This window comes from Labeo rohita, chromosome 16 (assembly GCF_022985175.1).
Source record: "Labeo rohita strain BAU-BD-2019 chromosome 16, IGBB_LRoh.1.0, whole genome shotgun sequence".
NCBI classification, from domain to species: domain Eukaryota; kingdom Metazoa; phylum Chordata; class Actinopteri; order Cypriniformes; family Cyprinidae; genus Labeo; species Labeo rohita.
In genome coordinates this window covers 35124616-35151842 of record NC_066884.1, presented here as the reverse complement: position 1 = coordinate 35151842, position 27227 = coordinate 35124616, and the positions used below count along the sequence as shown (strand labels likewise).

The window sequence follows — 27227 nt, the reverse complement described above, 5'->3', positions numbered from 1 at the left end:
GCCTGTAAGTACATTTCATATTTAAAGAATGTGCTACTGGCTATTTAAACACGAGTTTTAAGCAGTGTAGAGTAGTGCTGCTTGTTTGTTGTTTCTACGATCACAAATGCATGGTGTTATGTTGACGTGGTGCGGCACGACACAGCGCAACTCAGTGCAACGCAACACAACGCAATGCATAAAAAGACAGCATGAGTGACTATAATCAGTAATTATGTTCTCACTGGAGCCAACAAATGCCTCATTTATAATAGGTTTTATTGTCCCGTTGTGTGACATGGTAAGGGGCATAAAATTTTCGTCACACGCATAGAGTACAATCACAACTCACTGCATCGCTGGCTAATCAGAGCACGTTGCACTTTTCAGAACGATGAGCTTTGTCAAAATCTATGTGTTTCAGAAAGGCAGAGAGGAGCAACAATAATGTACAGTATGTGGAAAAAATATGTTTTTTGGACCTCAAACTGCATAAACACACTGCATTACACTAAATACACAAAAGAATGTTCTTTTTAGCAACATCATATGACCCCTTTAAAATAATGCAATAAATATTTATTTAACATCATAAGATGTAATAATGTAATGCAATCTCTAGATGTGTTTTTTTTTTTTACTGTAAATTGTAAGATGACAACTTCTCCACTTACAAAAATGTTGCTACAGCTTTTTAAAAAAACTTTTTATTTATTTTTTTTTTTGCAAGATTACATGTAATCCATCTACAGTTATTCACCATATAGAGTAAGGGAACTTATCGTTAACCAATTAACTTTTTTTTTTTTTTTTAGCATTTTCTTTTAGCATTTTTTAAGTCTTTTATCATTATAAATAATCATTACAAATTTTAAGCACCCACATTCTCAATACTGTACTTTTGGTAACAATTTACAATATGGTTCATTAGTTAATGTTAATTAAATCATTTAATAATATTACATTTTCTTTTAATCTGTTAACGATAACTGATAAAAAAGTTGATTGTTAGCTCAGGTCCCTTAATTAATTAATATTAGCACATACAACTTTGAATTTTAAAAATGCATTAGTAATAATATTAATTAATAAATGCTTTACAAGTATTTTTCATTGTTAGTTAATGTTAACAAATGTAGTTTGTTAACTAATATATTGTCAAAAAATGGAACCTTACTGTTGTAACGCCACGCCAGCAGAGGGAGCCCTCTACCATAGACTGTCTGTTACCGCTCCCTCTGCTGCTTCTACAGTAACTTCCTGTTTGGCAGCCATAAAAGGCAGGCCATGCCAAACTACCCCTATGAAGTATTGTTTTGCTGTGTGGACTCTACTAAGCGTTTTCTCTTGTTTCATTGCCTTGTTTTTGCCACGGTTTTGTTTCTTGTCATTGTTTTGCCATTGTTTAGTTCTGTCTCATTGCCATAGTTTTGCCTAGTTTCTTTGCCTTGTTCATTTGTTACTTTGGACTGCTCTCTCTGGTATTTTGACCCATTGCCTGTTCTATTGGATTTACGCTCTCGCCTAGCCCAGGATATTACTGTTTGTTTGGTTATCGACCCTGCCTGTCTTGACTACGCTGTGTTCAAATAAAGCTCGCATTTGGATCTTATACGCTTCCCACAAGTCTTGTTACAACTGTAAAGTTTTACCAATGATTCTTATTACTGTAATACATTTTTTAACACAAATCCTAATTTAAAAACAGCACAAGAAATATGGCAATGATATTTATTTTCTCAGTATGAAAATCTTTGGATGGATTTAAATTTTCAAAATGTTTTTTTTTTTTTCCCCCTCAAGAAAAGTTGCAACTGTGTTTGTGTTTCTGACTTCATAAATGCATAATATATTCCAAATGAAATACCAAAAAACTTTTTCCGACCATTTCCCTGCACAAGTTTGTTTTTCAGACATTATTTCAAGTAAACTTCTATTAGAGTTGACTGAAAGTACTGCATATTGTTTAAAAAAATTGGGGGAACACAAAACGCTCAGCACAGCACCACAAAAGCAATTATTCTTTCAAAAGCAGGCCAGAGAATGACACTCTATTCACAGGCGCATTAAATATAAGAGACTGGCTCATTTGAGTCTTTTCTTGTGGAGAGGCATTCTATTCTGACATTATCTTCAGTTGGGTGGAGAAGTCTTTTATATTTTTCTAAAGGAGCAAATGAAAATCAATGAGAAAAAATGTTTCACTAGACTCTTTTTGTATGCTCAATACGAGTTCCACGATTTCTCCAAACAATTATGAACAAACTCACAAGTTTGCAGCCGCCTCTCCCGCTAGCTGATGACAGGGCAGGAGTTCATGCAGAAACTTCAGGACACCTATCAAGAATCGATCGCTCCTCTGTTCGGCTGCATTCGCTCGAGAGTGAAATGATGCCTGCTGATCAATCCGGTCAACTAAGTGGAACTTGTCAGTGTTTCAGGCTTTACAAAGAGAGTTGATCGCTTTCTGAGCTATTAACCAGCACATACTGTGATTATCATCGTACGCACATCTGCAGACACTGTTTTATGGCATGACTAACTGCTCATGTCGCTCAAAAAGTATTAATTATTAAAATCTTACAGATTTGGCATTTAAATGGTAGTATACACACATTTAATGGATCATATTATGACTATGATTTCTTTGATCTCTTGAAATAAAAGTTTTTAAGGTTTTAACATTTTTAAGCTTCAGTTTAGACATCAACATTATTTTTCAACTTTTCAATTATTTATATATATATATATATATATATATATATATAAAGATTGATTTTGCATGGGCTATGTTAGCGTAGCAAATAAATGCATTCATAATGTTCATATTGCTAACTGCTCATCTTAGGCTGACTTTGAAACAGGTCTGAAGTTAAGACATGTGATTCACTAATGATAAAGCAATAGTGAAGCAGGATATTTCAAACCACAAAATAATTTAATATTATTCTAGTATTTATGCAGTTACGTAACAGAAACACATGGACAAAGTCCAACAAATGTTGTGCTTTTCCAACTATATTGGACACGACAACAAACCGGCAGCCTGAAGCATTGCATATCATTTCACATGCAAAGAGGGATGTTACATAGAAATCTTAAAGGTACAGCAGCAAAAAAAAAGTGAAAAATAGTACCCAAAATCCAAATGATCCCCACTTTTTTTCCAGAAAAACAAGCTTATTTTTTGTTTGTGTGATATGACCCTTTTATATCAGCACAGTGGTTCAAAAAATTTTTGGTAGCTCAGCTCTTCATCACTGATGAATTGCAAGTGGCAGAAGTTCTTGTTAAAGGACGTTATTAAAACCAGGAACAAATAATGCACCTCTAGTGGGATAATGTTTTCATGGAAGAAAGATCCATCCAAAGAGGAGAGCTAAATAATGATAATGGCATATTTCTCCTTTTGTCCCTCCCTCTCAAGATGTCTGGCATCCTTCTGCCAAAATTACTGATCAGAATCATTGATCAGTTCCATTTATTGCTCAGGCTAATGGACAGTCCCGACACAGGCCTGACAGAGGGGCCAGGCTCCTTCGCACAACATTTTGTTTGCCAAAGCAGTGTACATTTTGTATTTCTGAAAGTGGCAGTCAATGAATCTTGATAATGTGCGAGCATTGGGCACATAACTCACATTGATAGCCCTTATATTGTGCCAGGCAGTTATAAATCTGGGTCTGGAGACATGAATATGCATTGACAGTCAACTCCAGCAGCTACGAATAGTTTCAGTGATACAAGTCGTTTGACAGCAACCTAAAAAAATAACATGCTTGAGGTCATTCAAGATATCTATAAAGTTAAAAGCTCTAATTGTGGTAAATGGACTTTTAATTTCCCATTCAAATATGCCTTAAAACAGCATCGTGCTCATTCATCATGTTTATCTAAATTGCTGTGCCAAATTCACATCTCTAAATTTTGGGGTGAGCAGCACTTCTCAAGTTGTTTTGTGACATTTTTTTTTGTAATCACCGAAAATTTTGTCACCTTCTACCCACCTCATGTCAATAGAGAATATGTATGTATGTATGTATGTATGTATGTATGTATTCATTTATTTGTTTATTTAGTTATTTTTAGAGCTGTTCAAAATATTTTTTTTGTATACATAATATGTGTGTGTATTTTCAAAATATATACTGTGTGTGTGTGTGTGTGTGTGTGTGTGTGTTCATATATACATAATAAATATACACAGTACACAAATATATTATGTAAATAAAAATATTTATTTTGGATGTGATTAATTTGGTTTGACAGCACTTTTTATTTATTTATTTATTTGTTTATTTCCCCACTGTGGAACTGAAAGGTTGTTATCAAAATATTAATAAATATAAATAAATAATAATAATAATAATAATAATAATAATAAGTTAAATTAAAAAGGTTGGTTATATAGTAATATATATGTCAGATTTATAATTTTACAAGTAAAACCTCATGAAATCAATGAATTCCCGAAAGCTATAAATATATAGTTCACTAAAACAATTCAAATTAATTTAACCCTTTAACTGTCACACCATTTTTGAACACAGACATGAAAATGCACTATCCAGACTTAATGAAAACATTTTGTAATATGATTTAAATGTACATTTTCCATGGTAATGCAATGTCTGATTTTAAAATGCCTTTCAAAGGATGAATTTTGAGATTTTAAGTATTGAGCTGATATATAATTTCTTATAATATCTAAGGTGTGAAAGGTAAAAAGGCAATGAAGAAAGTCTTTTGTGACAAAGGTCAGAACTCGGTTTATATATTTGTTAGTTTATATTTGTTTATATATTTTTTAAACAGAATTTTGAGAACTGTAGCATTATGTCACTTGCTCACCAATGAATCCTCTGCAGTGAATGGGTGCCGTCAGAATGCCATCAAAAAAGCTGATAAAAACATCACAATAATCCACAAGTAATCCACACCACTCTAGTATACCAATTAACATCTTGTGAAGTGAAAAACTGTGCGTTAGTAAGAAAAATAAAAAAAAAGATTTCCTGTCTGGAAATCAGGAGAGAAATATGTTAGCCAGTATTGCCATTATTACCTTTTTGAAAGATTCATCATCAAATTCCCCCAAGACAAAATAATCTGAGCCATGCTACTGTATATACCTGCAGTATACCACTCTATGTCTGTGCTGTATGTCACCAGCTGTCTCATTTATCTAAGGAATTTTAGGAGAGACAAATCAGACGAGGTTGATACTTTAATGACACATAATTTGAAATCTCTTGATCACTGAAAGAGCAAACCTTGTGCAATAAAATGTTCCTCTGGCATTGTGTGAAGGGAGACCCTCTGTTGTTATGATCCATCTTGTTTCTCCCAACAGATGGCCACATGAATGCACTCTGCACTATAAAAGACCGAACACGTACTATTAGAAATGCATCATGTCAGTAATGAACTGCTCATGTCACAGATGGGAATAAATATACTTATTCAGTTTTATTACTCAGAGGTGTAGACTGTGGTATTGGGGGAAGGGCTGCAGGTATTCGGCGCCGAAACCTTCATGATTCACCTGCGGCGTGCAGCTGACGGCATCACATAAAACATGAGAAATGGAAAGACAGATAAGCACAATGAGCAGTTATGTGGGCCTAATGTACTCACTGACACAGATCAAGTGGCGCAAATACAGAGCGTAAGTGCCATTCTTTGTCAACAGCTTCTTCCCTTGTAGCCGCGCTATCGTTCTCCATCATTTTAATGGTTTGCCGTATTTCTTCATTCCACTGGGCAGTCACCTAGAATTAATCTTTGTCTTTAAGAACAAGCTGATTAGTTTTAGCTGGGTTTTAAGGATGCTGACGCCTGTCTAATACCTTAGTTATGCACAAAGCATGCGGGTTACGTACGGGCAGCCTGTGTTGGGGATTGACAACCGAATTTACTAACACGTTGACACTTAAATCGTCCTGTTCAAAAGCTCACAGTAGCAGCTTTACTGTCTGTAGGCTGTGAATGAATAAGCTCAGTCAAGCTCCTTTTATATTCTCAGTATAGCTGTAAACCATGCAACCATAGTGACAGCAAATAAAGTAAATACCAGAAATATGAATCATAACATCTTATCGCAATTAAAACAATGTCATTTAATGAATGCAGGGACAAGTAGAGTATATTGAGTAGATTTATGGGTTGAACCTGTTGGGTTAGGGTTACATTTTGGACATTTGTTTAAAATAAAATAAAAAATAAATAAAATTAAAATAAAATAAAATAAAATAAATCTATTTGTATTCTGTATATAATACACTAAAACAAATAGTAACCTAAAAATGGTAACTCTAAATTAAATCCAAATTAAATGTCTGTATTCAAGTAAAAAACTTTTTTTTTTTTAATCACTGAACCAACCTATTAACATTAATTTGTACCAACAAACCCAGTTTTTATAGGTAAAAACAGCTCTTTAAGGCAACAAGGCTACCAATGTGTGAGGGTAGCATTCCCAGAAGACTTTGTATGTGTAGACTTTTAGTTTATTACTTAATTTTATTTGTATTTCATTTTAGTCGTATGCGTTTGTCACTCTAATGGTGTTTAATGTTGATGCAGCTTAATCGTGTCCTATTATAATTACTTCTTTTCTTTCTGTTAGGCAATTTAAATGTCATTTAGATAGACTGGGTGAAGTCAAGCTAAGTCACAATATAACATTTCATTTTCAGTTAAGGCATATATGAAGATACTAATAGATATTAAATAGGTATTTTAGGGCATCTTACAGATGGATCATTTGCGTAGTAATATCGCGCTAGCCTCAGGTGGCACACGGGCGACGTTATCGTTGCTAAACGTTTCATGCAAAGTGTGAACACCAGAGGCAATTACGAAGACCATCATTTAATCGAGTCTTTATGAAACTCTATCAAATGAAGTTAACTCAGCACATTGTGTTAAAAGAGCTGTTTTGCAAGTGCCAAGACTTCTTAAGCTCCACGCTGTCGCTGTAGCTGTTGAGTTGAGCGTAAAAACAAAGGCACTCTTCCCATGCAAATATTTGTTTCACATGCCGCCCTGCACTTGAGAGGACACTCAAGCACGGATCTGCGCAGTAAATGCCATATTATCATTTGCTCTGCTTGCATTGTCAAGAAAATCCTCTAGACTCACACTTTATATTACAGTGTTCATGTTACACTGTAATTACTATGTAAGTACTATAATACTAATGAACAACCAGCACTTAAAGCATAATTGTTTATAGCAGGCTCATTTCTGTTCTGCGGTATCATTTGAACGCTGTGACAGGACTACGCTTGTGTTGCTTGTGAGATTAAATGTTCAGATTGAGACAAACCAACTTCTTTGTTGCTGGGAGCCACTGACCTCCATAGTATGAGAAAAAAATGTTATGGAAGTCAATGGCTACCAGCAACTCTCTTTCTTCAAAATGCCTTGTTTGTGTTCAACAGAAGAAAAAAAATCATACAGGTTTAGAACAACAAAGATGGTGGGTAAATGATGACAGAAATTAAAGGTATACTAGAAAACACAGACAAGATGCAGGGAAAGGGGGAAAAAAAATATTAATTGTCATTAAAACAATATCCATGATTTAATTATTTCTATTAGGAAAAAAAACAAACAAACAAATAAATAAATAAATAAATAATAATTCAGTAGGGTTCAAAGGTCTATGACCAATAATATGATTTCACTTTTTAATAAAAAATGCTATGAGTTGCATGAATGAAGGAATGAATATTTTAGTAACACTTTAGTATAGTTAACAATTCTTACTATTAACTGATAACATATTAGCATGCTTATTATTAACATGTTGGCTGTTTATTAGTACTTCTAAAGCACATATTTTGCATGACCATACTCTACATCCCTAATCCTACTCAATACCTGAACTTAACAAGTACCTTACTAACTATTAATAAGCAGCAAGTTAGGAGTTTATTGAGGCAAAAGCTGTATTTAATGGTTTGTCAATAGCGAGAACTGGACCTTAAAATAAAGTGTGACCATTTATTTTAAGAACAACAACAAATAGAAAGAAAGAAAGAAAGAAAGAAAGAAAGAAAGAAAGAAAGAAAGAAAGAAAGAAAGAAAAACTTGGAAAGATAATATATTTCAGTCTTTCTGGATTTAAATCTCTGTATTAAGACAGTGGGATTCAAAGCTCTATTTTTTATGTAGAAAAAAAAATCCATCTTTTTTTTTTTTTTGTACCCTAAGTATGTCGCCCTTTCGCTGTAGATGACAACAGCACTCCATGATGATCCACGTTATCCAGCATGATTTGAGAATGTTCCAAAGAGCATCTTGAGCTACAATGGCAATCTGACCTTTTATACAAAGGAGTGAACACGGACAGTATCACACATTTGCTTCCATTTGAATAGTACAAAATCTGAATTATTTCGCATCATAACGTATGTTTGTTTTACATTTCAAATTCCTAAAACTTTTCATATTGAAGTTTAAATGAAAATAATCACTGATCTCATTCTTTTGGACCCAGGCTATAGATTTTCCGATTTGTCAGTGTAGATCAGAATGACCCTGCGTATGCCTGGCGGTTCTTCTCGCTATTGCATTTCTAATAGCACGCAATATGCGAGCAGCGCAACACGGCCAGCGTAACGTGAAGCGTTAGTCCCCATCCACACTGACGCGGGACTCCAGCCCGGTTGTTGCGGCATCAGCGGTAGGAGGAGATACAGAGGGGATACAGGGACTCCTGCAGGCTGATTTCAGCAGCTCAGCACTCGCAGGTGGAGACGCGCACCGATCCGGAGCTTCGTCTGAGAGCCGAGCGCGCGCACTCACTCACTCACTCGCCCAAATTAATAAATAAAATAATTAATGCAGCAAGCTCGTGTTCAAACCAACTACAATGAAAGCAAATCTGTCGCAGTCAGTCCAATCCTCATATGACTCCCAGTCATTTAAAATTTGATGAGCAGTTTTTGGAGAGCTCCTTGGATTGATCCCAGTGTTTTCCAGTCATGAAGAACAGGAGGGAATATGTGGAATACTGGAGCGCGATTATAGTGTCTCTCTTCTGGATTCACAGCTCTGTCGGGATGCCCCATGTCATACGGATAGGTAAGAGAGTGCGTAATGGACACCGACTCTTTAACTGAACAAACGAATGTTTTTACGAGTGCTGAAAGTGCCTGTGCCGTTCGTTTGGGTCCAGCTGCTGTTAGTTTACATTTTGCATTTACTAACTCTGTGGAAAATGAGAATAAATGTCTTGCACGGAGCTGTTTAAGCGCTGGAAATGTAGTTGCGCGTCCATCAGCATGCCGTGCGTCTTAGGAACAGATGGTGCTGCATTGATTTCGTGATCTCACAAACATTTGGAGCCTTTAAGAGAAAATTTTAACTGTGAAACTGTAGCACATGAAATTGGTGACATCTGGAGAGAACGCCGGAATTGCGGTGTCTCTTGTAAAATTCGCCTGAAACATAAGTTCACGGTCTTAACAGGTGATCTAGGAAACGTTGCGCCGAAGTTTGCCTGGAAACCTCACCTTTACGCACCGCGTAGCCAGACTGAACGTTCTCGGTAATACAGTAAAAAATAGTGCACTCATGCAATCTGACAAAGAGAGATTTTTCTCAGTCTGAGAAGCTGAAATATGTGTGCCGCGTGGAGACAGGAGCCCAATAAAGATCAATACAGTTTTGTCTGAAGGCAGATCACTTTTGACAAGTGGTTCGATGCCATGCAGAAAAATGGCTCTAAATGTCATTATGAGACATTAACATGTCCAAGCACAGCCTTCAAGTTTCCCAACCAAAAAAAAAAGAGACAGTGTTGCATTTATGCCGTTAAAACAGAACACCATTTAAGCATTATACTTAGCTGCTCCATTTATATACAGCTTGAGTTTTTTTTTTGACGTTGTTGCATTTTTATTAAATTCCATTTTGCTTTGGCACTAAATTTATTTATTTATTTATTTCTCCAAATTTACATTTACTTTGATGTCAACCTCCTGTTTTCAACATTTTTTAAAATTCTTTAAATTCTAACAATACACTGTTATTAGGGCACATTTGGAGGACTCAGTTTCTTTCGCACTGTATGTTGTGGTTCTCCCCACACTACGGATGTGATTGATGACACTGGCTGTGACTTCAATGACATTGTGCTTGAGATTTGTGATTTCTGACAGCTCAGATCTATGTTTTTTGTTGCGGCAGTGTAAACGGAAATGTTTTCTCAACAGCTGCTTTAATATTTCCACTGCAAGAATCTGACAGATCCCATGCTTGAATTGACACAAACCTGCTTTTTAAAAATAATGCAACGATATCTCTCAAACTGACTCCACTTAATTGAAATACTGTGTCCTTTTTGATCAGCCTGCAGTGAGTACTTCTAATGTACCCTGTAAATACGCTTTTCAAAATGCATGACTTTGTGGGAGTGCATATGTAAGTATCGCCTGTGCTTTTTTTCTCGCACAAAATTTGTGCAGCGAAGTAACTAAAGTCTGCACGCATGATAGTACATCTACAGGCGTTCGAGTCCACCCTCGTACCACCAGAGGGCTTACTGTTCGCCCGCGGGCCTGCGTGAGGTTTTGTTTGCCACATCGTAAGCATCATAGCATGGAAATTCATTAGAGAGGCTTGTGTCCAAAGAGAGCAGGCAGGTTGCAGGGGGGATGCTGTATGTGTGTCCGCTCGCCGTGTGCTAGCTTAAGTGTTACACCATCAACACGGCTTGTGTAATGGTGGGCATCCACAGTAGACATGCCTCCATTGATTTCACTGTTTTTACAACGCGCTTCTCAGAGGCCAGATGGTCGATCAAACTCACTCCGCAAGACTGTAAATGTCGAGGGGAAGAGCATTTCTGCTGTGCCTGTGTGTTATTAGCTGTCTTGCCCTCCTGCTATGAAACTAAAACGGGAAACGCTTTGAAAAGGACAATGCGGTAGCTCATTACAGTATTACGACGTTTGTTTGTGGCAGAGCCGTAGGATTTTGCAAAATCAAAGTATTTAGATCTGTGTTGTTTGGAACCGATTTAGCGCTCGGCACGGTTTGTTTGGCATGTCAGAAACCGTGATCCGGTTGATACAATGCTGAAAAGCCTGGAGTAACTGAGCAATGTATAATGCATCACCAGTGCAGGGGAAGAATCGCAAACCGGACGACATGCGACTGTACATTTTCACATATGTGCTTTAAGGTCTGAAATTACCTCAGTAGGGTCACGTGTTTTTGTGCTTGTCCAAACTGCGGGTCACATGACACTCATCCAATCGCTGCAGATCCAAAAACAGCCTTTGAGGTCAAACTCAATGGGTTTTCAATACCCAGCTTGACTTTTGAGTCTAGTTTGGATTCGCCGCTGTCACTCAAACCTTTCAATATCGTTCAGGGCAGCTGCAGCCTATCAGAATCCACTCCAGTTTTGGCACGAACGGCTCTGGACCGCATCCAAATGTCACTGCAGAGTAGTGCATATGTCTTGGAAAATGATGACAAACTCTCAAGAGGTTTGTTTTTGTAATCCTAATTTTAAGGAATTTATCTTGCGTAGTATGACCTTTAGAAAGAGCCGAATGAATGAGATTTTTCTAACTCCTTGGTATATGTTTACACGCTATTCTTTATAAATTCAGTATCTTTCGGGCCTTTTTTTTTTTTTTTTTTTTTAAAGATAAGCTTGTGCATTTAGGTTGTCTCGGTTGTTGTTCAAGAATACGATTAATGGAATAAATGTAATGCCTTTAAATGAGAGAATCAGCGCCAGAGAAGGATTTATTGAAAAATCAATTGCTTTATCTACCTAAGAGTTACAGTGCTTCATTATGAACAGTTAATCAATCTCACACACAGTTTTATGTCACTTTGGTTTTTTTGCTTTCCTTCTAAAGAGACATTTTCACATATTCTTATATAAAATGTCAACATTTCTGAAACAGAAGTTAGTTTGTGATGCGAAAACATGCGTTGTTATCTTAGGGAGCTTAATTTAATCTAATTTCATCTAATGATTAAAATGACTAATGTAGTCAGAATGATTCAATTATTTTATATAATAACTAAATAATTCTGACTTGCTAACATCAGACTTTTTAATCATCTTACAAAAAAAATGTCAATTTAGCTCTTGACTACATGAAGTGCAGCTTTAGGTTACTTCTTTTTCTTTTTAGTCCATGCCACACTTAAATTTAGGAGAAAATAAATAAATAAATAAATAAACTATAACCTCCCCCTCCTTTTCCAAATGGCTGCTTCATACTCTAGAGACTCTTCATTTAAAACACAAACGAGCTGCAAATCCACATCACATGTAGCAGCAGAAAAGGCTTCTTCACGGTATAGTGTATTTGACATATATAATGATGCTTCATATAACAGTATCTCAGCACTTTGGATTTTTTACAGCAATTAAAATGCTCTTCACATTAAAAGCACATGATAGTTTCTGAGCCGTGTGTCCCCTAAACGCATTTCAAGTGGGCGTCTGGATTTCCGCATGACAAAAGAGCACAGGAAGCTAGGATAAATTTCTAAAGAAGCTGACAACAAGAATTGCGCCATTGGTGTAAGATGGCCATCACTTGCAGAGTGAGAATGAATTTTTAATTTTTGTGCAAATTTAATTGATAAGCTGCGTCTGTGTTTTGTGTGTGTGTGAAGTGTGGGACATTGCATGGAAGGACGGAAGGGTTTGAGCCCAGTGCACAAGTTCTTTGATGTCCGCTGTTGTCTACTGTAGCGGAGATGTGGGGAGACAGCAGCGTCTCACACAAACAAGATCCACACATACATACATACTGAAATGCATGTGATTTGTACACATGCACACAGCTGTGTGATTTCACTGAAGCTGTTGTACACGCGCTTCCATTTACGGAGTCAGCACACTTATGGCCTGCCGATTAGCTTCAGTGGCGTTAATGAGAGCGAGCAGATGTCGGTTTTGTTCGCATGAAACCCTGAATCAAATGCTCCGTACTCTCTTCTCTCAAATCAGTGTCACTATGTTATTCTAAAGCTGAGATCTACTTAAAGACTGACTACACACACACACACACACACACACTTGCAGGTTTTTGCATTAATTCAATATGTACACAAAAATTTAAATGAAAGGAGAACCAAATGGTGCACAGTGACACACATCATGTGGCATGATTTGATTACATGTTAATGCAGCAGAAAATCTCCATTACGTGAGTTTGAAGCTTAATCTGAAAATCTATACATTATGTGGAACATAATTCGGAGAGGGTATGACTTTGACACGCCCAAAGAATTGATAATCAAGCATTTTGATTTGAAAAGCAGACATGGGTTGGTCCTTAGGCACTTATAAGCATTTATGACGGTCTTATCAGAGCTTTACTTCTATTAGAAAAATAGACCCATTTTTCTTTCCTAATACACTTTTATTCTTTATGCATCTTTGTGATTGTTACATCCTCTGAAATTGTTTTCTTTTTTTGACAGTCACCTAGTTCATGCAAGCTCTTGGTTAAAGCAGAAATAGGCAAATAGCTTTAGTTTTATATGGAAGTTTTAAGTAATGCAGTCTTTTTTTTTTTAAATCCTGGCAATAGGTATAATAGTGTAATATTTGCACTAGTACCAGCGTAGACAATTGGAATTGCATTCAACACGTTTTATATTTTCAAATAGATTTCTTAAAAACAGATTTCCCTCATCTGCAAATGATTGGACAAATATGTCGTCTCACACCAAACTCACACTATTTGTTGAGTAAATGTTTCTGTCAGCTTACAAATGACTTACTTATTGTTGCCTCAGCTTATTAAACTTCTGAAATGGAAATTCACCCGTTTTATTTTCTAAATGCATGCTATTGATCTAACTGTGACATCTATGCATATGCACTATAGTGTCAAAATGTAATATCTCCATCTTCCAGTAAAAATAAGAACTTTCTCTCGCGTGACATGACAATCTTTTAACCCCTTTTTGTATAGCAGACTGCAAGTTTGCATTCAGATCTGCCTCAGTCCAATCAATAACCAGTGCATTGAACTAAGTCCCACCCTGCATTATTTATTTTTTTATAATGCATTTCACTCGGATGTCCATCACAATATAAAAGCAAATATTTGTTTTTTTTATAATGCATTTCACTCGGATGTCCATCACAATATAAAAGCAAATATTTGTTGTTATTTGCATTACATTGCAACTTTAAACTGCGGTAGTAGGAGAAAGCGACATTTGTAAAACAGAAATTTAATTAGGCGATATCACATAAGCCAAATTACTATTGTTTCAAGGCCACTGGTAATAGCAGCCATGCTGATAGTCAAAACAGCACAATAGTGAGTGTGATACTTTTTATACAACTGCTCAATAAATATACAAGTAACTTATTGTGCATTTTAAACCAAAATTACTATCTATATTTCTTTTCCGCCAATAAACTGCTTCCAAAAGATAAAGCATCAAGCTTTGCATATCACCAGGGGTCTGGAACAGTTCTCTAAGAGTTTTGTAAACACTTTGCTCCAGCTTTCCTGTTTCCTCACTAGTGAGGAATCAGGAGCGAAACACAAACTTTCAAACAACTTAGGTCCAAACAGATTCATTCTTTGCTTTCCATGAATTCGGAAAGCGGAGTGATTCAAACAGTGACGCGTCCCAGTGCCGGTCTACTCTTGGATCGTTGTTTCCTCCAATCAATTTCCGGCTTTAATGTCCACATGCAAACTTGCCTTGTTCTTTCCGTAGTTGCATAACAAGGCGGTCAGCAGGAAACAGAGATAACATTACAATGACAGCACAACGGTGAACTAATACACTGACACATGAGGTCTTCCCTTTCACCAGGAGCCCTTTACTGTTCTTAGAACAGATGGTGTTTTCATATCACACTACAAAGTGTGTGCTCCATAGCATTAGGTCTTTTGGAAACATATGTTCTTTATAATAAATAATAAGCTGACTAATCTTACACCGATGCAACCATGCATCTCCTTGGAGAGGAAAGGGTGGGCTAGAATCAAATAATACGCCAGTAGTCTATGATCTCATCAACAGAAATGGTGGGCCGTCGTCCCTGGACGTGTGTGACCTTCCGAATATGACAGCTCTCGGAAAAATACATAGCTTGTCAATGTAGTTGTTTTCTCCGTCTCGCTCTTTCAATCTCACTCTTTCTCTCCGTTACTCTTTTTTTGTTGTGGGAGGTGCTACACCAGCAGACAGAATCAAATTTCATGTCCACCCATTTGTCTTTATTACGAGCCCCTGTCTAACGCATCCGATTCCCACTCACTCCCGTCAGCCGGCCCCTGCTGGGAAAGTCAAACAGAATTAAACTGTCCAAATGGGAAAACCCGGCCATGTTTTCCTGTATGATCACAGGTCACAGCGGCACGCAGAATAAACTCAGGCGGAGACACGACGAAATGCCGTTGCAGCGCTTCTTAGTCATGCGAGCGACCAGACAAGCGCTCCGACCGAAAGGACGCGCCGCGCTCACGTGCCAACTAAATATCTGCTGTGACCCGGCCTTTGAGAAGCAGTGAAAGGAGAAACAAGAGCCAGACGAAGCTTGGGAGACTCTTATTTAGTTTGTTAATTAGCTCGAACCTTTTGATCCCAATTTAAAAACCTGCCACGTTGCAGCGCTCGCCTCTTTTGTGCATTGCCCGGAGCAAAATAAAACGGAGCCCATTTTCCCCCTTTGCTTTTCAAATAGTGTGGCATTCAAGTCCTCCCCCTTCGCATACTCCCTCCCGTTTGATGCGAGCTGCCTCATCCGTCTGCCGACATGCCCGGTGCCTGCAGAAACGTACATGGATCACCCGCTTCAGCAATAATACAGGGGCAGTCCGTTTCCTTCGGCTTCACTGAGCATTGATGACATTAAGGTATATTGATTTAAATGTACATTCTGTGAAGAGGTAGGTTAGCCATTAGGTTGGAATGAAATTCACAAAAGAGATCCATTTATTAGCTCAATTGGTCCTAATAGGTAATGAGTTAAAACTGAAAGCAAATGAAGACTTTTGCAAAAATTTAAAGCATATGGAGACTTACATTTCTGAAGGTTAAGTGTGCAATTTCCTTGATGTGTGAAAAATTTGATGCACTGAGAAAAAAAAAAAAAAAGTCAATTGGTTCTACTAGATAAAACGATTAAATTGAGAGCAAATGAAGACTTTTGCTTACATTTCTGAAGGTTAAGTGTGCAGTTTCTTTGATGTGTGAAATATTTGATCGATTAAAAATAATTAATTGCTCTAACTAATAATATGGCACACATTTCCCACAAGGTCAGAATAAAAATTCACATTTTTAAAATGTCTTTAATTATTTATTTATTAAAACAAATGTTAATAGTTGTGACTGAATACAATTATTGCACACAATTATACACAGCTGTATAGATTTATATGAATTTAACTGATGATGAATTAAACTGATCATCTTAATTCAGTGAGATCATTTCAGTTTCATTTACTTATTCTGGGAATTTCACCTGATAATAATTCACTCTTACTGATCAAAATAATAATGAATGTTACTGATAAGTTAAAAAGTGGCCAGCACAACATTTACATGCTATATACAGTATCATTTTTCATTTACCAAATATAATATATGGGAGGAGCAAGAGGCTGGTCACTGCACTGACATTAGCACCATTTTTTTTTTTTTTTGATGAACCCTCTTGAACATTCTGTTGACTATGAGTAATTTTGCACCTACATGTCTACTAACTCTTATTAGAGTATTAATCATGTCCCTTCCCCCAGATAAACATAAAAAGAAACAGATTTAAGAAAGCCTTTTGAAGACCGATTCCCTTAAAAAACACTGAAACACTCCCTTCGTCCCAGTGGGGCTTAAGTTTAGGTCGTAGCTATCTGTTTGTGCTGCTAAAGTCAGACAGGGTAAGTTTTCTTGAAAGTCTGTTTGAAAACTATTCTATCATTATTTTATAATGCAGAAAGTACACACTTCTCATCTTTATCTTAGATGGTGCTGATCTAAAGAAAATATCTCAAACGGTACTCAGATGTGCCAATACATCAAAGTCTGCAATCAACAAGAAGTGCATATTGAGATGTTTTAATATGAATGTTATTTGAAGGTCAAAATATTTCATCCAAAGTATAAAATGTTCTCTTTAGCCTTAAAAAAATCTCAACATGTCTAAAAATGCACGATTGGCTCAAGGAACTTATTTTGGTTTTTCTTATGACGTTGAAAAGTAATATGCAAACAGAAATTTGGGGAAAATAGCCACTCATGAGATTTATGAGAAATGCTAATACAAATACAGGGTGGTCATTCTGAAGTATCTGGAACTTAATTGGGTTTGTTAGTTATTCTAAAAGGCTCCTGTTACAACCGCTGACCCGTGATCAATAGACAAGACAAGAGTTATTGTGATCATCCGTCTGTCGGCGCTTAAAGAGGTCTGTGGAGGTCAACCAGAGCTTAGATGAACGAGAGCTGCCTTTGAATTTCTATTGAACAACAGCTCTTTTCTCCCACGTCTCCTTTGTCCTTTTGGAGAATCTACAAGTGCTGTGGAATGTTTCTGGTTATGAAAGCATGCAATTAACAGAGAATATAACTATTGTATGTTTCAGCATTTCTGCAATAAAAGGACTCTGCGTCAGATTTGTTTCATTCACAATAAGGTAACTATTTTATGGGGAAAATCTACATATGAAGTTAGACAAAATGAAGTGCAGTTAGACAATTCTAGGTGTGCTTGAACAACCATTAATAAAATGGCCATTTTAAAAGCTATCCAGTAAAGAGTACCAAGGCATTTTATGGATCCATCCAGTTTTTCTCTGTATATTTCTCTGTGCATTTGTAGCAGGAGAGATTGGAGTAGGAGCAGATAGTGTTGACCTCAGACATAGTGGTTGTGAAGGTCAAGAGACCCACAAGTCCTGGAGCTTCTCAAATGGATGCTCCAAACAGCACTTTCAAAGTGAAAAGGTGAAGTATTATATAAGTTATATGACGTTGCTGGAAAAGAAGATACTTTAACAATTCAAAGTCTAGCAGTGGACATGAGTACATGCAACAGGGTTGGATGTTTTTGAGTGTTCCGAGTTTGGTTAAGAACAATAACCAATCAGAAGAGTCTCACTCTCTGTTGTTCATTGAGCAACTTAGACAGTTTTTATCTTCTTGCCTGTAGGAAATAAATAATAAACTGCAGATTAAGAGATCACCACCACTGTAAAGATTCAATAAAAACAATCTCCTGCATGAAAATGGACTGTGTTGAACAATAAGTTTGAATACAAAATGATGGTGAAACAGAATAATTAGCTGAATTAATTACCGCTCCGTTCATTGATCAACATCAGATGTGACCTTGAGATCATGAAATTTGCATGAATACACACAGTTGGTAATCAATGGGTATTATTTCGCTTTAAAAAGTGAGATAAATAAATATTCATTCTTCTCCAGTTCCCGCAGTAAAAAGAATTTTCCAGTGATACAATTGTTGTTAATTTGGGATGTATTGTTGTGGATGCACTGGTTTATTCATCACGCTGAATGGTTTTCACAACACAGGTAACATTTAAGACGGCTGATGCACCTCATGAAGACTGTATACTGAAATTATTTATTGCTCTGAGAGATACAATATTTTAATCTTGGCGTGTCTATACAATGTGCACTAGCTTGTAAGCCACTAACACAAAGTCATTACTGAACCGTAAGCCAACAGCTAGTACGGGAAATGTCAGGGGTAGTGTAGAGTCATTCAGGCAGGAGATGAGAGCAGCAAGGTGAACTCCGATCTGGGGAGCCAAAAGATTACCAATAAACACAAGAAAACAAGGGCTTTTGCAGCCACCCTTGACAATAATGCGACGTCTGGACTTTGAAAGGTACTGCATAAAGATTGGACCACTATAAAGCTCAGAAACTGCAATGTTTTGAAATGCCTAAATTGATTTGGTTTTAAATGTCATGGACAGTCAAATGATTCAGAAAGCAGGGTTTCTACTGCAAGCCACACACAAGCGTCTTTCTAATGTAAGCAAACACAGCTCCATATTGTTGTAAATATGGCGTTTATCACATTCTGATTTGTTTTTGTTGTAGCTTATGTGCCTTGGGTTTAAACAAATGCAGACCAGTGAATGCGTCTGTATTTGCGTGCTTGTCTGTAGTCGTAAAAGTCATTATCCACACATGAACACGTTAAAGTTTCAGTGATAAATCATCGGTTGTGTTTGACATTAGTTCACTCCAGGTTGTGGGTCTTAAAAAGGATGAATGAAACCCTGTGATTGAACAACATGAAACGAAGCAGTGATTGAAAAGAAAGAGGCACGTCTAGGCCAGGGGACAATCAGTGGGTCTTTGTGCCGTTTTCCCAGCCGGTAATGACATCTGGAACGCCTCGTGCATAGAAATAGGCATTAGCGCTCGGGCAGAATCCGGTGTGGCTGCAACTCTACAAAGATGACAGAATCCACACAGCGAACGTCTGCAGGATGGGGCCTATTAGAGACCGAGATCTGTTTGAGCTGCTGACAGACTTGAAAAGAAAGACTTGAGAAGATATTACCTCCAATTACGGGGCTTCCTGACCAGTGTGATCGAGTGGAACTGGGAAGGCTGAGCCCTTTCATACTCTCGACACGTCAACTTCTTTTTCTGAGGCCTTACGATGATATAGAGTGGCTTTCTTTCCTCATTCCTTCATCCCTCGATCTCCACCTCATTCTCAGCCCTCTCATCTCTTTTCCTTAAAGATCAGCGATGCAGGGCTGAGCGTTTCAAAGTCCTGAGAAAAACACCCCCCGCTCTCTGAAACGGAAAGTGTTTTTGTGGGCGACTCAACTGCGAAGTAGACCTCATCCTGTCAAATTGCAAATTTAATCCTATCCAGCATGTGCAATTGGTTGTAATCCCCACCGGGACACAATGGTCTGTTCACTTCTCATCCAACCCCTGCCTCATCTGGCTGGATTATAATGTCTCTATTTGAGTAATGATTGCCAATTACACATCTTTATATAATGGCCTTAATGTCATTTGGGTCTGCGCTATCCTTTGCAGGGTTTAACAGAGCAGACTCAAGTGCATTTTTAAGAATTTTATCATCAGATAAAATGAAAATTATTATTACCCGCTCAACCAACCAATTAGTTCATTAATTAGCCAACCAAACATCCAACCAGTCAATCAATTCCAGTTTTTCTGGTCTGAAATGTCAGAGCTTCAGTCAATCAACCAAACAAACAATCTATCAGTCGCCTGACCATCGCATGACTCAATCAGTCAGTGAACCAACCAATTCACCAACCACCCAAACTACTGCACCAAACAGGTCAGTCAATCCCAGTATCTCTGGCCTGTGACATCAGGGCTTCAAGCAATCGTTTAGTTAGTCAATCAGTCATTTAAACTCCCAATCAAGCAATGAGCCAGTCAATTCATCAGTAAGTTAGCTAACCAACTCAGCAACCGCCCAAACTAATGTACCAACCAGTCCAGCCGATTCTGGTCTGTGATATCAGTGCTTCAATAAATCACTCAATTAGTCAGTCAATCAAATACAATCAAATCAATCTAACAAGTCAGTCAATCAATAAATCAGTTAGCTATCTAACTCATCAACCACCACAAATCAGTGCTTCCAATCAAATGCCCATCCATCTAACAAACTAGTCAATCAGTCAGCTAACTCACCAACGACCCAAACTACTGTATCAACCAGTCAGTCAATCCCAGGATCTCTGGTCTGTGACATCAGTTCCTGACTCTGTCATACCGAAAGTACCTTTTCTGTGATTTTCCAGTAATCTGAGTGGCTTGATTTGTCTCAGCTAGAGGGAATAAACGCTGATTGCCTTCCCCAGGTCTTGATGGCAAGTCAGAGTGCTCTCCCCTCAGAAGGAACGCGCTCCTCTGGGGACTGATTGGCTTCTTGGCCCTCACAGTGCTGGCTGACATGTTAGCTGTGTAGCGCTGGTACACCTGACAAAGTCTTCATGATTGGAAGACTTTCTCTGCCCTGCCGAGCCTGAAGTATATCAATTCTCTTGTGTGAATTTACCCAGTTCACAAATGTTGCGTCCATGTTAGATTATCAAAGGGTGATAGATGTTTCACCCAGCAGACTCCTGACAATATTTGGAAAGATGAAGAGATGAGTTGGTAACTGAATAACAGGAAAGAAATGACCTGTCCTCTGTTCTATGCACAACTTTTTACTTTGGTTGGTTGTTTTGGGGTACAACTTTTATTGCATTGCATATTTTGTAGCAAACCAAGCAAATGTTTTTCATCAAAGTGATGAACAGTTGCATCATTTTTTCCACACTCCATTTCATTGCAAATCCTACCAGCAATCCAGTTTAGGCAGGTGCTAAATGCACTGAAAGCACTCTACCAAGATATATGCAAACGTAATTGCCATTCTTTGCGAACCTGCCTTATTTCTATGTGAATTAAGCTCATTATATATTACACCTTATCCACAAATCTCACAGCTAGTTTTCTGCCACAAATACAACGCACTTTAGTTATTTGAATGTTGTTTCAGAAACTTGTACAAATATCCTTGTTAACACTTTAGTTTAGTGACCAATTTTCAGTATTAACTAGTTGCTTATTAGCATGTGTATTATTAACATATTGGCTGTTATTAGTACTTATAAAGCACATATTCTGCATGCCCATTTTCTACATACCTAATCCTACCCAATACCTTAACAACTACCTTACGAACTATTAATAAGCAGAAAAATAGTGTTTATTGAGACAAAAGTTATAGTTAATAGTTTGTTAATGGCGAGAATTGAACCTTCTGTATTTTCACTGCAGTTCCATGATTCAACAGTAGTAGGCTGCATTGTGCAGCTGTAATGTCAAAGTCTTGCATGGATTTCAAAAGTGAGACTCTTTGTGTACAGCTCACCTGCTGAAATTTGTAGCATATTTTAGAATATTTTGCTGCTAAGGTGGTGAAATATGTGACCCTGGACCACAAAACCAGTTGCAAGTAGCATGGGTGTATTTGTAACAATAGCCAACAATGCATTGTATGGGTTAAAATGATCGATTTTTCTTTTAACTCTCTGGGGTCTGAGGGTGTTTTGAAACCCTGGAGGGGTATTGACATGCCCTGACATTTGTGTTTTTTTCAGTATCTTAAAAACGTATTAATGGCTAAAGTTTGATTACATTGTAATTAGCACAAACTGGGCTACAATAATATGCAAGCAACATTAATGCACATGTTTGTACAGTGTTTATGCGTGGTTAGTGATATACAAAAAATCATTAAGATGTTAAGTAAAGATCATGTTTCATAAAGATATTTTGTAAATTTTCTTTGTTTAAATGTATAAATCTCAGTTTCACAAAAACTGACCCTTATGACCCTTATGTGGTCCAGGGTCACATGTTTACAATTTTGTAGTTTTCTATGAACATGAATGAATAAACTTAACCTCAGTGTCAAAGATGGGAAGTAACGAAGTACAAATACTTGTTACTATACTTTTTCTGTTATCAGTACTTTACTTCAGTGTTTATTTTTCTGACTACTTTTTACTTTTAATCCTTACATTTTTACACAAATATCTGTACTTTCTATTTCTTACATTTTCAAACCAGGCTCGTTACTTTAGTTTTAATCTGCATTTGGTGGATCACCATTCGATAACAAATCTCTAATAAATCATGGACTGGTTAGTCTTTACTGGCATTTACTTTTTACCTTTCAAAATGAGCTCTGCAAAAATCAACTCATTCTGATGGATTGTTCCTTTAAATGCAAATGAGCTCTGCTTGCCCTGCCCCTCTCTTATCTCTGTGGAGTGACGAGCTGTGCTCTGAGAGATCGTTTACTTTAGCCGCATTTAGCGCGTTTAGCCGCGACAGTTGGTAACCAGCACATTATTAGGAAAGGTGATTGCAGAGTTTCATAAAAAAAAAAAAAAACCTTATACTCATTTCTGCTGTAGGTGAAGTTGGATCACGAATGAGTGGCATCTGAGAAGGCTGGATTTGAAAAAGGGGATATTATTTTTACACATTAATTAAAAACCACTGCATGGATTTTTATCATCATAGGGTAGATGTGTACATACACTGCCAACACACATTAATGTTTAAACAACATGTAAAAGTGAACTTTGCATCCGATGACCCTGTTAAGTAAAATTGTTACTGCAAATAGAAAATAATGAGGTGTTTGTTTTGCAACAAGGTGGAGACAGTTCTGCTCATAACAGTAAATGGCTGATGGGAAAAGTACAAGAAAATTAGTGCAAAAAGCGAACACACACAAAGTGAGATGCAGAGAGATAGCATGGAAAATGAAGAGACTGAAAAGGAAAATGGAAGTGAAGGTGCAGTTCAAGAGAGAGCCGCCCCCCAGCCTAAGGTTTTAAACATTTATTTAAATGTGATGGCCATAAAAAAAAAAAAAAAAAAGGGGTTGTCCATGGTTTCAGAATTTGTTGTGGGTATGTGGGATGGCCTGGATGAGTGTGAGGTTTCCCAGCCTGAAATTTTATCCCAGTCCTGCCCTGTTCTACATGGTGGTTGTTTTGCCTTGATACATTAATTAGCTAACAAATTTTAAATGTAAGTTATTTTGTATTAATGTGTCTATATTACATGAGGTCCAGTTACCAGCGTAGTAATGGGTACTTTTTTTTTACTTAAGTACATGTTCGAGCCCATACTTCTTTAACTTAAGTAAAAAAAAAAAAAGTGTAGTCAGTACTTCTACTTTTACCAGAGTATTTTTAAACATGAGTATCTGTACTTCTACTTGAGTGAAGGATGTGTGCACTTTTGCCATCTCTGCTCAGTGTGAGCCAAATGTTATTAGTTTGGGAAGGTAAAGTATGTCCTAGTAAAGTATGCCAGAATGCAGTAGTCTGCAGCTACAATTTTGCACTCAGATATTACATTAATGTGGATTATATAAGGTAATAATTCTGATCATTCCAGTGTATAATCACTACTATTCTTTGTGAATTTTCCCAAAAAAAATGCTTCATTTGAAGTGAGGATATCAAACCACTTTTTATGCAACAGCACCTTGACTTCAAATTAATGCGTACTGTACTTAGGGTCAGTTGATAAATTCTCAGCGTTCTGATCTGACATCAGCCAGATTTACGCTAATATCAGAGCAGATCATTGTGGAAACGTATGGCTAGAATAGATAAGTGCTAGTTGCTCTCTGGCTGTCAGGTTTTGAGCAATGACTGACATGGAAACTAGCTTTTCTCAACTATCACATGGTCCGTCCACAAAATGGAGGCGCTGTAATGACTTTTTTAGCAAGGCAATTTTAATAGAATATCTCTAATAGCATTCACAATAATTTCATTTGGAGACATGATTGAAAGTAAGAGAATGTGGAAATGAAAGGAAGAAAAAGCCATTTTCTCTTTTGTTAATCTATATGAAGGACTCAATGTTCTTTTCTTTGCTGTAATATTCTCGTGGGAGAGTGTATTCACGGAAGTTTCATTTCGTTGTGATATCTACTTTTGCCTTGAATCTCAGACTATCCATCAGAACGTTTAAGACATTAACCAGACAAATAGAGGAACAAGCTCACACCAGACAATGTGGAAAAAATGGAAATGCATTTCCTCTGTAGGGCAGTAACTGCTAGGGAATACTAAATACAGAACAGCACTCTGAATGTCGTTAACATATCTTGAGGACAAACTCTCAATATTGACTTTAATAATAGCCCGTAGGTGCAGAACGTACGGTTTGCACAGAAGCTAGTTACAGTTTGCTGTTCAAGGTGAACTTAGAATGACCCTTCCATTCCAACCCATCATAAGCTATTATCTAACCAGTGCTTGTGATGGAGGTCAGTGTTACTTCATCATATCAATATATAGAAATATCCACCTCTGTGTGCTTTAAATTGTTTGCCATATGGAAAAAGTAGAGGAGACATGGGCTGGTTGTAAAATTTACTTAAAAATTGAAACTTAAATATGAAAATTATACAGCCGTGATGTGTAATTGTGTGTTTCCCTTGTAGTGAACACTTCTAAAAGTCACAGACACTTTTGTGTATTTATGTAGTATGCATTTATGTATTTATGTTATATGCATTGCGCTGTTTTTATTTATTTATTCAAATAAAACATATGCATTTTTGACGTCCTCATATTGTCCCTCATTTATAATGATCGTGTTCTGGTTAAAATTAACGTCTTGTACATTATCACCATGCACAGTAATGGTTTTTAGTAGGCGTTTTTTCTCCATTTAGCTTTTAAATGGAAGCATAAGCTTTTGGTTTTGTAGGATAATCTCTACATCTTGTAAAACCGCATAATTTTTTAAGGTTACTGTCTTCCCCTTGATGTGTGCAATTGCATTTCACCGGCTGCCAACTATTATCTAATCTTTTTCTAAATGAAGTGGTGACTGTAGCCGCAGGCAAGTTCGTGTTCAGTTGAAAATGGAGTCCTACTTATTTTTTTTTAATTTTTTCCCATCGTCCCCAAACTCTCTACGTCTACTCCGTAGCCCTTCGGGTAGAAGCTAGAATTGTGTCTAGCTGGATATGTGCCCTAATGTTTTTGTCAGCGGCATCTCTTCACATGTTCTCTCTTTTCCATTCGAGAGGATGAGATGAGCTCTCTCTTCCTGCAGCCTGTCTCGGGTTCTTCCTCTACAATTATCTAGTTCGTACATTGTTCACGCATTTGCATGCAAGTCGTTTTTTCTAGTTTTCCTGTCTTGCCCTGTGAAAATTTCCTTCCTATTGTCCCCTCAGAGAAGATTACAATGTGACAATACTGAATTTGTATAATTAAACGTGCTAGTGCGGAGGACTACGTGTCTGTGTTGATGATAGACCTGTGTCGCTGCAAGAAAGGAGAGGGCGAGGAAAATAAATCCCGATTGCTCTCTAAACTGCATTTACATAAGAAGTGGAAGTCAGTTGCAGAAGAATAGTTTGCAGTAGCGTTACATGTTTGCTCAGTGAAGACCGGGTGAGGACCTTTGAAAATGGATGGATATTCGTGAATGGCATAACAATTGAATGGACATCATAAGTAACAGCTGAATGTCATTTGTCTGTGGTGAACATGAAATTTGATTTTTCAAAGATTTCTTTGCATTCTCACCAAAAAAAGTCCACTCTAAATGTCAATAAATCCCAGACTAAAGACAAATCAGATTAAACCTTTGCATTCTGTTGTATTGGAGACATTGTTGATGAAAAATAGTTTTGGACAGTTGACCTGCATGGACCTCCATGGCAGGACACAGCAACCCTGACTGATGTAATTCCATGAGAATGCAAAAGGAAGGCAAGGCGCTATAGGCAAATTCATTGTTTTTTTTGTTTTTTGTTTTTTTTTTGTTTGTTTGTTTTTTTCATTCATGCATTGGTCAAATTTGAAATGTTGGCCTATTTTGCTTCCATAACTTGTCTTTTATTTAGACTTGTGGAAAGAAAACATGTAAGTGTTTATATATATATATATATATATATATATATATATATTACACTTTATCTAGTAGCATTTGCAGATTTCAGATGCAATACATCTTTTAAAGACCTTTTAAATGTTCTGAATGTTTTCACAGAGGGGTTTGGTCACATGACTGTTATTAGCATTTTCTGATTTATGAAGTAATACAAAAGATAGATAAAAGCCTGTAAAAACCTTTATATCTAAAATGTCATATTTTAAATGAGGCTTTGGAAATGCAAATTTGTGCATATTTAATTAGATAATGCCTTTTTGCATATAAAAACATAACATTTCAGACAATTTCTAACACACACTCAAAATAAATAAATAAGTAAATAAATTAAATAAGTGAATGTACAATGATTAAAGGGGTGCTATTATGCTTTTTTACTTTTTGAATTTTAGTCAGTGTGTGGTGTGGGCATAAAAAAAGATCTACAAAGTTACAGATCTCAAAGTCCTCTCCAAAAGGAGATATTTTGTTTTTAAATCCCTTTTCAAGAACTACAAGGAACGGCTCCTTTGGACCACAACGTTTGTTTTTCGCATGCAATGATGTCACAACGCGGCCATTAGAATATCAGTAAATTAAATCCTGCCTAAGGAAATTCGAATTGTTGGAGGGAGAGTAGGGATGAGGTGGGGGATTAGCCTAACTTTGCAGCATGGGAGCCGCAGCGCGGCAGGTATAAAGACAAGGATTGACTAGAGTGGCCGCTTCAGAGCTGTAATGCGCCACAGACGTGTGCAGTACAGGCGGTC

At 37.0% G+C, this 27227-nt stretch overlaps 1 protein-coding gene across 1 annotated transcript in view; it reads left to right on the top strand.

The window, feature by feature from the left end:
- The first annotated feature begins 8699 nt into the window (after positions 1-8699).
- Positions 8700-27227, top strand: part of grik3 (glutamate ionotropic receptor kainate type subunit 3) — a 157954-nt gene continuing 139426 nt past the window's right edge. Inside the window, exon 1 of the mRNA XM_051131333.1 lies at positions 8700-9072. Within this exon, the coding sequence (XP_050987290.1) occupies positions 8973-9072 (100 nt within the window). The 5' untranslated portion in view covers positions 8700-8972. The remainder of the gene's footprint in view (positions 9073-27227) is intronic.